At 37.7% G+C, this 14269-nt stretch overlaps 3 protein-coding genes across 6 annotated transcripts in view; 2 read left to right on the top strand and 1 right to left on the bottom strand.

The window, feature by feature from the left end:
- Twin (CCR4-NOT transcription complex subunit 6-like twin) overlaps nt 1–14269 on the top strand; it is a 219388-nt gene that overhangs the window by 54465 nt on the left and 150654 nt on the right. Inside the window, exon 2 of one of the 2 annotated variants that reach the window (XM_070314972.1) lies at nt 6754–6811. The exons of the other annotated variant lie outside the window; for it this stretch is intronic. Coding sequence (XP_070171073.1) covers nt 6787–6811 — 25 coding nt within the window. The 5' untranslated portion in view covers nt 6754–6786. The remainder of the gene's footprint in view (nt 1–6753; nt 6812–14269) is intronic. 2 annotated transcript variants of the gene reach the window in all.
- Nucleotides 1–14269, top strand: part of LOC138944139 (CCR4-NOT transcription complex subunit 6-like) — a 383005-nt gene that overhangs the window by 284849 nt on the left and 83887 nt on the right. The window lies entirely within an intron of this gene.
- LOC138944105 (uncharacterized) overlaps nt 1–14269 on the bottom strand; it is a 95963-nt gene that overhangs the window by 32840 nt on the left and 48854 nt on the right. The gene's annotated exons all lie outside the window — the stretch shown is intronic.

Here is a 14269-nt window from a genome sequence, read left to right as displayed (position 1 = left end):
ACCCTAATCACGACGCAGACATCATCTCGACGAGCACGGAGAAAATTTTCCGAGATACTCGCGCCGTTGATACCCGCACGGCGATTCGTTCTTGTATTCCCGGGCTATTCGTGAAATTGACATTGGCCTGATAAGCGAAAAGGACGCGGCGTGTACACGTCAACAATCCGTTATAGAAAATCCACACCGCGCCCAGCGCGCGCCGGTCCACATAACTTCGCTCTCCGACAGACAGGGATTGTCTTATTACCGCAAACAACCGTATGGTCACGGGCGGGCGTGCACGGATCCGCGCAAATTGTCTCCGCAAGAGAGAAGCAGCCGTATGCGGGTCACCGTCGTTATATATCTGTACAGAGCGCTCCCCCCGGCCCTCGATCAACTATACGGCATTCCCGGCCAGCCGCGGATTCCTTAACAAATGTGGAGTTGACGTCTGATGGTGAAGTTTAATTGTAATTCTCCCCTGCGGCTTTGTAATCCGAAATTGCGGCTATATTCCCTCTCGTGGCTTATGACGTAATTTCGAAATTGATGGTCGATTCGATAAATTATTTACAACATATATAATGTCGAATTGTTCCTCGAATGAGGAAAATTAACTTTGTTAATATACTATATTTATAAGAGTTAAATTAATTTTATCTCTTGAAAAAATTTCTAAATATTATTTTATTACATTTTGTGGTTTCTTTTCTTTTATATACACGTAATTTGATATTCTTACGGTTGAGGATGCAGTAAAAGTTAAAACGTCACGCGATCAGTCTTGTCTACGAAAATGAAGTATTATGAATTATGAATGTGCAATTATACAATACTTATCTAAACGCAATTATGAATTATATCTACGGACAGATCATGTCATGCGCTTGCCGTTCTTTCAAAGATTAATTGCGATTAATACTACTATTCCAGACATTTAAAGGTATACCCAAGTGTTCTACGGGATAGCCCGTAGTAAGAGGCAATGTAGTAAAAAAACATCGATAATAAAATTGCGACAAAATATGACGACGTCGTATAGTTTATTAGAACCAAAGGCTCCCGGGCACTTTTTGCCCCAGATATTCCTAAGGTTAATGAACGGCCGTTGGTTCCTCGCGGTTCATCGCGAACGATTAAATGATCGCTCCGTCGTGGCGAGGGAAATTCGGTTTTAAATCTCGCCTAGAGTCGTAAACTCTAATCCCAGTGCGAAATATACAGCGCGCGCTAACGGTAATCGAGCAATTACCCGCCGCTCGCGCTCTAGCGATTCTTATATATCGCACGGCTCTCCTCCTCTCTCCATCTCTCTCTCTCTCTCTCTCTTTCTTGGCTCTCCTTCTTTTTTTTTTCACGTACGCCACCTTTGCCACGACGTAAACTTGAGAAACCACGACGCGTTTCTTCGAGCCCGTCAAACTCGTACCGCTTTATACGCTTCCCACCCCGATTACTACGAACGTCGCGGCTCATCTAACCGGCTAATTCTCCCATAGAGTCACGTCGAAGCGATATTCGAAAGTATCGAATGTATTGATACGTGAGATACATGTAAAAGCAAATTCCGCGGTCTTGACGCGAGATTTCTCTCTAGATACATATTTATCGTTAGAAGGAATATAGATTTCGCAACTATCCAGGAGACTTGTCCGTTGGGACGAAGCTTTCGCTTTATCCGCGATGTTGCGCAAAATGTAAGGATATTAATTTTCGTACATCCTTGGTAACTCCCGTGAGGACAGAAAATTGCGCAAAGCTTTGGCTGCGCGCTCTAAATTAGTATTAAGAAAGCTGTATAAAGCCGCGTGTTGTACCGTAATCGGTTGCTCTTTGTAAGCGTTTAATTAATGGTGGTGCATCCTAATTCAAGGCTTTGCTCTTAGCATGTAGGTAGGTAGGTAGGTAGGTCCCCCTACCAATTCTGACAGTTATGCCTGGCACAATTGGCGACTTTCACCAATTACGGCAGGCCGCGAAAGTTATGCGAAAGATTAATATTTTCGCTTGCTAATCAAAATTAGGCCGCGTGAGAGCCGCGTTTATATATAAAATTAGTTTTATTATAATATTATATTTTTATGTATTTATTTTTACACATTCTCTCTAAGTTCGCTACAATTTATTGCATTTTATTATCTATATTTTTTTATATTTTATTTATGTTATAAACTTTTCTCTACTTTAATAATTTTCGTTATTATTAAATGAATGGCTGAGGACTGAAGTGGCTTTTCAGTCGTGTGTTATAATTTCGGACTTAAATTTGCCGCAAATTTTCAATTATTCAAAGATATTTTGCTATAAAAGAATCCGTCATGTCTGGCAGCGAAATCGCCTTTTACATCGTTGTTGAATCATATCGCAATGTCGTGTGGCTTTTATATTGATTTCGGCGAGTTATTTCGTCATGTTTGAAAAATGGACGAACGAACGGACTCTGAACGAAACTCGAATATACTTCAGTAACGCACGCCTTTTTGCAATATGAATGAACGAATGGCTCGTAAAAGGCTATTTTTCGGGGCCGCCGACTACCGGATACCGGATGAAGATCCACCGTGGACGTTAAAATTTCCAAGTGACGTTCGCGTGATGGATCGCGATATTCGAACGAGCGAGTCTGTTGTACATGCGCCTGTCTGACATTACGAATACGTTTCGTCTCTCGTAATATCCGATGCATCATTGTTGCGATCTCTGGGATAAGTGACGTAAAAATGTGTAGGAAAACGCGTGGAAAAACGTCTTTCCGAAAAATCCGAAAAATTGACGAAAAAATTCTCGTCATATTTCAACGGTGAAATTCCAAACTCATACGCAAAAGTTATTCCGATACGATTTGTTAATATATTTTTATTACATTTGTAGAGATTAAACGAATGAAAATACATACGGTATTCAAACAATCAAAGGTACATTCGCGGAATATGATAGATTCGTCGATATGCAGTAAATCGGTTTGCATTTAACGTTTTTTGTAAATAATTCTCCGCTTGAATTATTGTTTGCACGGTATTCGCGGTTCGCAGTCGCGAATAAAATCCTTTGTGTACGAAACCTTGCTTTTTTTACATGTTATCCACATGTATCGCTTTACATGCGTGGGCCCACTCGATTTAAATCGCGCTCGATTTCGTCGTGTGGACACGCGATGAAGCGGCCTTGTTGTAACTTAACTCTCTGGGGAGCCGGCGCGGCCGGTGTTTCACCAAGAGTATCTTTTTGAAATTCTAGTTGAAGTTTATGCGCGATAGCTTTCCGCTTGAACGAGAACGTCACAGCGATGGTTTCAAAGCGAAACCACTGAACCTGTAACAGTATTTAATTTAAATAAAAGAAATACGATGCGCGCGAATATATAGAGAAGTTAAAGAAAATAGGATAATATTATAATAGCACAATCATCTACTATCATATTAAATTAGTTTTAAAGATATTTACCTTTTAAACTTAAGATAAATTGGTATAATCGATGATTTTTAGATATTTTCTTTACAAAGTCGATATGATGAAAAATATCATTTAAATTTTAGTAGACGAAAAATCATCGTTTAAATAAAAACATCGATCTGTTTACATAAGAACGACCTTTTTTTTTTAAATCCATCTTCACTACTCTCAAGGGAGAACCACCTGAATGTAAATTTGTTTAGCAATTTCATTGATCTTAGCTAACAAAGCCCCTTTCAAACTATAACATGAGTCCACAGGTCAATGTAATGTCTAATAATCGGGAAATAGGCCCGGGATCATTCGACTGAGGACACAGTGTCCTCTCCTCTCAATGCAGTCCATCGACTGCACATGCCAAACGCTATATAACGCTCGATGCACTGCATTGGATTAGAAAGTGGGCAGTGCCCTAGAAGAGGACATTGTGTCAAGCTCAACCGAATGATCCCGGGCCTATTTCCCGATTATTAGACGTTGCATCTGCCTGTGGACTTAGCATGTTATATTTTGAAAAGTACTTTATTAGTTAAGACTAATGAAATTGCTAAACAAATTTACACTCCCTGGATGGACCTCCCTTGTCAGACACCCTTCTGAAACACCGCTTTCGCATTTCTTCAGGAAGCTGCGCCTATTACAGAATATTTTATATACAGTGTATGTATTACACATAACTCCTTCTCTCTTTCTCTGTATCTTGTCAAGTGTGACGATATCGCGAAGCCACGAGATAATGCCGCCTTTTCCTTTGTCGTCGGTAGCTGCGCCAAAGCCACATTTCCATATTCTTATAACTTACGAGCACATGCATCTATGCACGAATGTAGATGCGCTTCAATACGATGGCGGCGCGATATCGCAGAGGAGAGAACAGGGCTACGTATTCGTAACATTTATGGGAACTTTTTGTCTGACAAACACAATCCCGCGATGAAAATCGATTTCCGCAGATAAACTACGTCGCATTTATCGCGAGGCCGCCGATAAAGATACTTTATAGCATTAATCGTGAAAGACCATTTCAATGCAACAAAAAAAAAAAAAAAGAAAGAAAAAAAAAGGAATGATATAGAATAAAATAAAATTTATCATATGTTCTTTAAAACGGACAATTCTCCCAAAACACAAAAAATTAGCGCAGATGTCAACAAAATATAATAATTGTGAGTTATAAATATATAAGATATCGTATAAAAAAGGATGATGTGCGCTCGCCGATATGGCGTTAGATATCAGTAATATATAGAATGAAAAAAAAAAGAAACAGAAGATTCTCTATTTTGTTTTCTGTCATTATTCTGCTATTAAATTGATTGGTAAACAAATAATCAGAGAATGATATAATTTTTACTTATTTATTATTTGTAGACAGTTTTAAAATCTTGCGATAAAACAAGCGGATAGACATTGCTGTCTAGAAATACTCGAATATGTCTATAGGAAATTTAAAATGCAGAATACTTTATTGGTGCGCTTCGATCAAAGTCTCGAATTTTAAAACTGTCAAAGGATCGACTCGATTGCGGACAAGCAGTCTCGCTAATTGGAGGGGTCACCGAAATGCGTTTGAATCACTCGTGGAAATTAAGCTGGCGCATGTTCAAACAAAAGTGGATTCTCGAAGAGAAAAAAAAGAAAATTACAGATATTTTTAATTTTTGCGAGTTAAACTCTGTATATATGAAACTCCATCCGATAATAAAGGGTCGACATTATAGATCAAGTCTTTAAAGCATAAAAAGTTATAAATAATGAATAAAACATTTAATTGTTTGTTATATATTAGTTTTTTACTCATGCAAATTTATTTATTTTTTTTAACTAATTAATTTTAATTAACTTAAATTAATTTCTTTACTTAATCTTTTTTATTTTAAAACCATATTTGTAATTTTAATAATCGATAATGGAAATTTAGAAAATAATCTCATTTCAAATTTTCATCCTTTGCTCTTACTCGTCCTCTTAATAGTCTAGTGTGTAAGCAAGTATAACAGATGCTTGTGATATCTTGCCGGGGGCGAGAGCGAGTTCGAAACACGTGGGGTACGGCATCAGTCAACGTCGTCGGATCGCCTGTCACGGAATCAACCGCCGCTAGGCTGACGCCGAAAAGTTAGTCGAGCGCGTTAGTCGATAGTCCGCAACTGCGAGACCTATTAGAGCGAAGTGCTTCTCTCCCGATTTTGCTTCTAAGTCTCGCCGTTCCTCTCCGCAGTTGGATGCGCAGTCGTTGGCGAAGTTTACGCCACGCCGGTTATCAATGGCAGTCGCGTCGGAGAACTGCCGCATTATGAACTTATCACGGAGACAGCCGCGGACAACTTCGCCATTAAAGTTTCAACACGAGTAGTGTTACTGACTCTCCTCCGCCTTCTCGTGCCCTCCGTTCTCGCGTCTTCGTCTTCTTCTCCGTCCGCTTCATGGGAGCGATACGCCCTTTCTAACCGTTGCGCTGTTGCGAGAATCTCAGCGAACAATGCGAGGAGCAAACGTGCTGCAGCCTAATCTTTCGTACCATGATGGAGTTAACTATTCGCTCAAATCAGACGGATTTCCTCTTTAATATTAGAAGAAGAAACGAACGAAGATATCCCCAAAAATTCTTTAAATTCTTTTTAATCCAAAATATTTTAATATATGTATGTATACATATACATATATAAAATATTTTTATATAACTCGAAATTATTATAACTCAGACACTATTGGCATTCGAATATCTTTAATTATTTAAAAGGTCGACTTTCTCTTTTTTCCTATCACACATAATGCTTGATAAAAAAATTGTATATATAATTTATTCAAATTTATTTCAGCGCACAATATATTGCTTTTTTCGCTATATTTGTTGCTACTATTGTAAATGTTCTATCTTCGATAATTGATAAGCTGGTATTCAGCGAACTAAATGGTAAATAACTGATTTATCGAAAAAAGCAGACTTGCACGCAGGCACTTCCATTGTCGGAGAGCGCAGTCTCTCTTGCTTCATCGACCATCCTCTGCCGGGTCGATAAAAAGCTGTTTTAATTGGCCGCGAATCGTGGAAATTCAACGACGACGACGACTTTTCAGCTTTGTCGCTGTTTCCTGGAGCGTTAAGCGCCGATATAAACGCGCGATATTGCCGTTCGAGCGCGCGTTTTAATCCTTTATTGTGCGCCGCTGAGAAGCGAAATCATTGACATGGTTCCATTATTTATTATCGCGTCGAGCGCGCCATTTATACTACACATGACATCCTTCATAAAATTCTTTACTCGTGTTTTCACGATCATTAATTTATTTTGTCTCCTTTTTTTCTTCTAGGTACGTGATTCTACCGCCAGTTGTTTTTTTCGCATGCAAGATGCAACGTTGGTAATAGGTATGTTCACATATTTCAAGCGTTATGAGAGAATGAATACGTTTTTAGCTTTAGTCGATAGCGAGATAATATTGTATTACTAATAATATTATATAATTCATCGTGTGTATGTCTATACGAATGCAATATATTTTCCGGGCGTCTGATAATTGGTTGCCCGAATGAATGGGAAATTATCAGGCTAAACTGCTGCCTGCCTTATTATCCCTGGAAGAATCACGCGTTCTCTCTCCTGCGATCTGCAGGGACCTCTCTGCAAGGAGAAGCAAGGGTCTAATTAAAAACTTTAAGCCGCGGAACGAAGCTTCGCATGTTTCTGGACACTCTCTCCTTCTCTATTCCCAGGAAGCGCGACTTAATTAACTTTACGAAGAATGAACCGCGTTATCCCCGCGGTACTCTTAATGTATCTCTTTCGCCGCGTTTCAACTTTGCGCTCGCGGGAATTCGTTCGCAAAAAGTCACGCTCTCGCGCAATTTATATATTCCGGGACGCGTCCCGCGACTTCCGAGAGCGACGATGTTTCTAATTGGCGCAATTACGATTGCTTGTACTTGGTATGGCGCACGGTGTTGCATACCGAAGAGCGAGCGATTCGCGATTCATGCCCGCGGTTCTCCCTGTCGCGACGGTTATTCCTAGAAACGGAAATTTCTTCGGCAAATGAACCGCGCATACGAAATAATTCGCGAGGCACGAGATGGAAAATTTCAGCGGCGAGCGCTTTCATTTCACGAGAGGAATTTATAATCTTAAAATTTTTGCGCAAATATGTCTTAATGCTACAAGCATTTTCTTACATTTCTCAGAAAGAGAAGTATGCAAACCCTATACCAAAGTGATATTAAAATTAAAGTTTTTATCATACGCACAGACAAAAATTTAGCATGGCTTACTTTCGAGAGATATTTTTCAAAAATATATGCAAGAACTTGTCGGAAAATATTTTAGATTTTATCAGCATAGCATTATATCTTATAAAAAGTCGAAGATAAATTATTTCCTCATAATTGTAATACATCATACATAAAATTTGTTCTACAAGAAAATGCAATCATTTTTAAAAAGCAATTTTTGAAATCAATGTATTATATATATGCGATATTCAGATTATAATGTGACACACATCCAACATACTTAACACTCTTAAAAATAGACATGTAAACTTTCTCGACATTACTTTCTTGTAAAGAGGAAAAGTTTGGTTACAACGAAGTTTGCATTCCGCCAACGCGGCTGTCATATTTTATACATCGAACTTTATCATACCTCATTTGTGGTCCTTTTCTTTTTTCTTTGCACTCTCAAAATCCTGCATGCACAACGAACTCCATCAGAGGATCTTAACGTTTTACTTTCTTTCCACGATCTCCGTTACATTTTTATTGATCTAGAAAGGATAGGTGTCCAAAAACTCATACGAGCAAAAGTATACGATTACTCAATAGAAAGACGGGGAGAGAAAATGTCAGGATAAAAATCCCCCGGAACCAATATCGAAAAGCAAGTTCTCCGGTATCAGCTGTGAGCAACAGTTTCTAATAAAGTACAATAATAATCCCCAATACCCTAATGTTAGTCGTCCTACATATTTACCGGGTGTGGCGAAATCAAGGCTCGGTTGGTAATCGTTACTGCGTCGTATTAACTGCCAAATGAATAGAAAATATTTCCCCGAGGGGTCGGCTTGTTTCGCAGGGTATGAAGGTCTCGCAGATTGCGCAGAAAACGCGTCATTTGCAGCCGAGGGTTGAATATTATGGGGCTTGGCAAATATAGAGAGAAATAAAAAATTATAAACACACACAAGGGCTTGAAATAATAATTTACATTTATATGTGGAACATAGTAATTTGAAAATTAAAAGATTATGTAAAAAAAAAAAAAAAAATTATATTTTTTTTTATTAAAAAAAATTATTATTTTATAGACTTATTTATTTTTTGAAATTTGAAGCTACAAGTATAATCGGAAAATTGCAAGAATATATTACTAGTATTCGATAATTTACGGGAAAATAATTAAAAAGAAAAGAACAATAAACATATTTCAGAGAGTAATGTAAAGAGTATTTAAATTAGAAATTTGAAATATGAGGAGCAAAGTTTTGTTCGATATTAATCCCAAGCTAGATATTTTTTATACTTGTGAATTAAAATTGTACTAAATTCTATACATAAAAAGATTTAAACAAACGGTTATCGGTTGAACAGAAAATTGCCATCGGAGAATGGATTTCGCGAGTTTGGTAAGCCGAATTCGAAACTTTATCTTGACTAAAGCGTACATATATCATAGTGCGTGTTACATCGATTCTTTCTATCGATATAATAGTAACATGCAATTCCGACCAAACTTTCTTCAATCTCCGGTAATTAACCACGCAAGTTGTATAGCCATGGTCGTGTGCCAGTTTTTGTTTCTTAATATTATATATGTTGAAAAAGGAAAAGAGAGACGATAAAATCTAAATTTATTATAAAAATCGAGTCTATAATAAAAGAAATTTTCTTGCTATTTGATTTTCAACATAATTAGTAAAATTGAAGAAACGAATATTAATTTAATTTTCGATATAATTAATGGAATTAACAGAAGAAACAAGAGTATTAATTTTCCAAATAATTCTCTTATAATTATTCTACAGATTACTGAGTTTTACATTAAATGTCAAGAGAATAATTTTAATTTAATAGATAATTTGTTAGAGAGAGAGAGAGAGAGAGAGAGAGAGAGAGAGAGAAAGAGAAGACGAGATTTTTGGATATTTAAAAATACTTTTGTTCAAATATTTACTAGTTTTTTAATAACATCTCTTCGTGAAAGGATCGATGCTGTTATTCCTTGAAAAAGCGTGCCCACATCGCCCATCGAGGCTGTTAATAACAGCACAGTCTCGCAGGGAAAAATGTTATTGCGAGAGAATGCGAATTAGCCCGCGGTTTTTCGTATCGCAAAACTCATCTCCGCACACGTGGCGACGACAGGTATGGCGACAATGCAAAAGAGCACGGGCCATTCCCCCAACCTTTATATAACGCAATGATCGGCGGGCCGCAATATCGACAATGCCGCAGAAAATGGTTGAGTATGGTAAAACACTCGGGGCGGTCTCTTTCGTCCTTGGAAAGATTACGCCGGCACACAAGACAAAGCTATTGCATCGAGATGCGCATTCAGTATCGTGAAAATGTAGTTTTTCAATTTTCGAAACGCGAGATGAGTGCATCATGGAAAAATACGCGCATAATCTAAATCCAATGGACGATGGAGACTATAATAATAATTTTTGCATATTTTGATTGATATTCAAATTTAATAATATTAATATTGCTGAAATATTATAACCTTTGATATTAATTAACCGTGATATCAAGCCATTAGGGATTAACAAGCAAAACATTGGTTTTTCCGCGATATTATTTTCCGTGCTAATGAAAATAATTTACCGTTGACTTTCTCTTAGCGAAAAAAATCAAATATAATTTTCATCAACTGCAACTTTCTACATTTATACATCCGTAACATTTGTAATAAAATTGAAATTTTATTAAAACAAATTCCACACTTAAACTAAATTGAACAATGTAGTCTCATCATGTATTATCTTGCTTGAATTTTAGTTCAACAGGAATTTTTTAGTTTCGATATTAAATTAATTTTCTTTATGCGTTTTAATCTCAAATTAATTTTCTAATTACTCAAAGATTATGAGTGCCTCGATATTTTCATTCAGAAAAGATCAGTTTTGAATCGATCAATGAAATTATCATTAAAATCTAAAATACAATATAAACACATATTGTATGACAATTTGCTATGGAGATCGATAAAATTGTGCGTCGATACGTCAGCGCATAGTTGACAATAATTTCAATCGGGACTTCACGAATCGCGAGTATTCCGCGCAGGTACCGCTAAGCTGAAAGAACATAGAGGAGAACCGAGAAAGAGCGGTCGACTTCAATAGAATAACTTAGTAGTCTCGTTTATCCTTTCGCTCGTGCACGCCGGTCCGCTCTCGCTTCGTTTGTTCTCGAACGCGACGGGCGATTAATTAACGAGCGCTCGACAAACGATCCAAGTGCCGTGTAGACTACGAAAGGGAAGCGGTGTCGCTAGGGCGTCGCTCAGACTGTATACCCTGGTATCTGTCCTGCGCCTAATTAAACCAGAGTTGAATCATTACCGGGGAGAAGGGGAGGATGTGGTGCAAAAGGACGATGGGCTACCACGTCCCTCCCTCTTTCCTCAGAAAGAGGAGTTGACAGAATAATGCTATTCCTAAACATCGCTCGCAGTTTATTCAGGATAACTCCGGGCATCTCTCTCTCTCTCTCTCTCTCTCTCTCTTTCTCTATGTCTGTGATAATTGTATTTAAAAAAATCTAATTCAATATTCTAATTCAAATGTTCAGCTTACGCATAAATCTTTAATTTAATTCTAATTTTTACATTTTTGACAACACGTTAGATTCTTAACAGCGAATTATTCATTTATTTTATACGTGACGCCTAGTTTGTTTTGACAAAGAGGAAAGCGATAAATGCGAATCTTGTACAAGATGAATAATTCTGTTAATCGTCCTCGTCATCGTTAGCGTTTGTCAGCTTCTCATAAATTAACATCACTTCATCCTCACACGCGTATCTATCGCGTCGCGTAGCATCGTTTGCTTGCTCGCTTGATACGCCATGGATTCACAAATAATCGGCTCGCTTTCTCGACACGCGTCTCTCCCGCTAAAGCGCTAATTATCGCAATCCGATTGCCGGCGGCCTATTCATAATATCCACCTGCACCTAATCTAAGTTCAATTACGCGCGCCAAGCGGATTATATGCACTCACTTAGAACCGAATTAGACCGTCGTCCCCTCTCCCTTTCGTCGCGATCTCTGACGTTAATCTGCGAATCGCGCTCAATGTATCTAGTGCTCTGAAACGCGGCTTAATTAGACGCGCGCAAATGCGGTCTTGAGTCCTTTGAATTTTGACGCGACTCAACGTCGTTCGCAGTTTCCGATATTCTGCGCAAAGTGAGTGCGCGATTTAATCCGCTGTCGCGAGTCGTAATTAGCACACACATTTGACGAGATCGAAATCAAGAATAACTACGTGCATACGTGACTTATTCGTCGCTACATGTCGTTGATCAAAGGCTGCGAAAGTTTATTGCGAAAACTGGCAGATTTGCTTCAATTGCTCAATTGCTTCGTGATATAAATATACACACATTATATAGTGAATACTTCTACATATAAATTATATAATAAATATATAATTTCTTTTATAACAAATATGATAAAACAAGGAGATATTTTTATCAAAATGCGCACTACACTTTGAAAGCTTAATTAATTATTTCAGCGTTGTCAGCTGAAGAATTAGCGTTCAAACAATATTCGTTTGTATAATATCTGTGATATATATGTGTGTGTGTGTGTGTGTAATATATAAAAAGAATCGTAGTTCTTCTTTAGTTCTTCTAAGATTTAAAGTTGGACTACTTGGCGACCCGACCCGATGAATTCGCGTGCTAATTAATCCGCGTCTCATTTATAAAGTTGTAACACCAAATGGAGAGCAAGTTTGAAAGTGGCTGCCATCGCGAAGCTAGACGGGACGGGACGGGACGGGACGGGACGGGACGGGGCGAGGCGAGCGGATGGTTGGTATATTAAAGGGTGCCCGATCGTTCGTCACGGGGGGACGATCGTTTATAAGCCGAGCAGGTTCATGATTCTCTTTAGTGCTCCCATATTTCGTCGCCTGAAATTCAATCTTTTGTACCCAAGACATTCTCCGTAATTTCTATTCAATAAACGTTTTTCTTTCTTTCCGATTAATGTATTAATGATTTTTATAAATGCGTTTATTAATGATATAATAAAAAATTTTCTTGCAATAAAAATTAAAAAAATATAATATATTCAAAAGGTATATTACGAAAGCTGGTAGTTAAATCAGAGTATATCAATACGAGCTTCACAAGCTGGTAATTGCAAAACATTCTGTAAATCGTCGAAGAAAAATGCAAATTTTTAAGAAAAATTCACTGTACTTTAGAAAGTCGGGAAATTATGCGTAACGTCTCCATCGAACTTTTTTCTATTATTTCCCCAAAGTGCTCGTATTTCGATTCTTCGAAATAACGCAAGTACCGTCAAAGAGAGACCGAGGTGTCGATGTCTTCCAGAAAAAAAGAACTCCCGGAAATATGCGAAGCCGCCGCGAAGAAGATAAAATCCGATCGTAAAATCCGATGAGAAGAAGGATATCGGTATCGTAGATTGTCGTTACGAAGACGATGGTGCATTGATTACAGGACGGCCGCCGGTTTAACAGTACAAGATTTTCCGGCGGAAGAAGGAGCAGAAAAAAGAGGTGTGTGAAAGAAGAGGCTCCTTGTTGTATTGTCAATCGAGCATGGCGATATTGCTGGATGGAAAAAACGATGACACTGTTGCCAATGTCAATGATATTTGATCAAAGCCGAAAACGAGAAAGTAAGGCGCAACAGACATATTTAGAATGATAGACAAGGATAGACTTTTTAACGAAATCTGAAAGATGAAAATTCTTATGAAACGATTGAAAAAATAAATCTCCACGAATTAAATTTCAAAGATGCGAATAGATGAAACATGATTATTCGCTCAATTTTTGATGAAATTGCATCTTATTTTAACAAAATTATAAAAAGAGAAGAGACATATACAATATGTATAAATATATTAGCACACACACATTTCAAATAGTTTCTTTAATGAGAGCGAGAATGAAATTTAGGGCAAGCAATAAAGTCAGTTTTATGCAAACTGATTAATTTGCTCATTAGAATGCAGAATGGCGTATAAATGGTTGGACAGGTATTTTTCGAAACCAGGAATAGAGATAGAATGGCGTTAAGCGAATTCCGAGAGGAACGAAGCTAGAAGAGAGCGGGAATGAGGAACGTTCGCAATGCTAATTACATGGCTTTTCTTACAACGCTCGGGTACCGTTTTCATGGCCCAGTTTAACTGACGATCTTGCATTGTGTTCTTCATCCCTCCGTGATCTACGAACGTATCTTTGCATCGGTATCGTGCAACTCGCTCGACGCTCTCTTTCTCTTTGTGCTCATGGTATTATGCGCTCTCACGGTAGATTGAGGTTTGAGCGAGAAGGTCCATATTCGTGTATTTCCTATATTTGCGGTTTGACATTTATAATCGCGAACCTAATGAAATTTGTAAAGAAACAATATCTTTCAGAGATATGACTATTTAAGACAGTTTTGAAATAATTCTTTAATTATTGATTGATCTTTATCAATTAAATTAAATTAACTTTATTTTCTATTATAACAACTTATTATAGTCTTTTAGCTAATAAACGTTTCCCTCTCTTTCTTTCTTCTGGTTCTACGATATTTATTGTATTTGAAGACCATAAATTTCGCTGCGAGGAGGA

The sequence above is a fragment of the Polyergus mexicanus genome, unplaced genomic scaffold (assembly GCF_030449975.1).
Source record: "Polyergus mexicanus isolate NDT 795.1 unplaced genomic scaffold, iyPolMexi1.0 SCAF_2, whole genome shotgun sequence".
Taxonomy (NCBI): Eukaryota; Metazoa; Arthropoda; class Insecta; order Hymenoptera; family Formicidae; genus Polyergus; species Polyergus mexicanus.
This window is presented reverse-complemented; position numbering and strand designations above follow the sequence as displayed.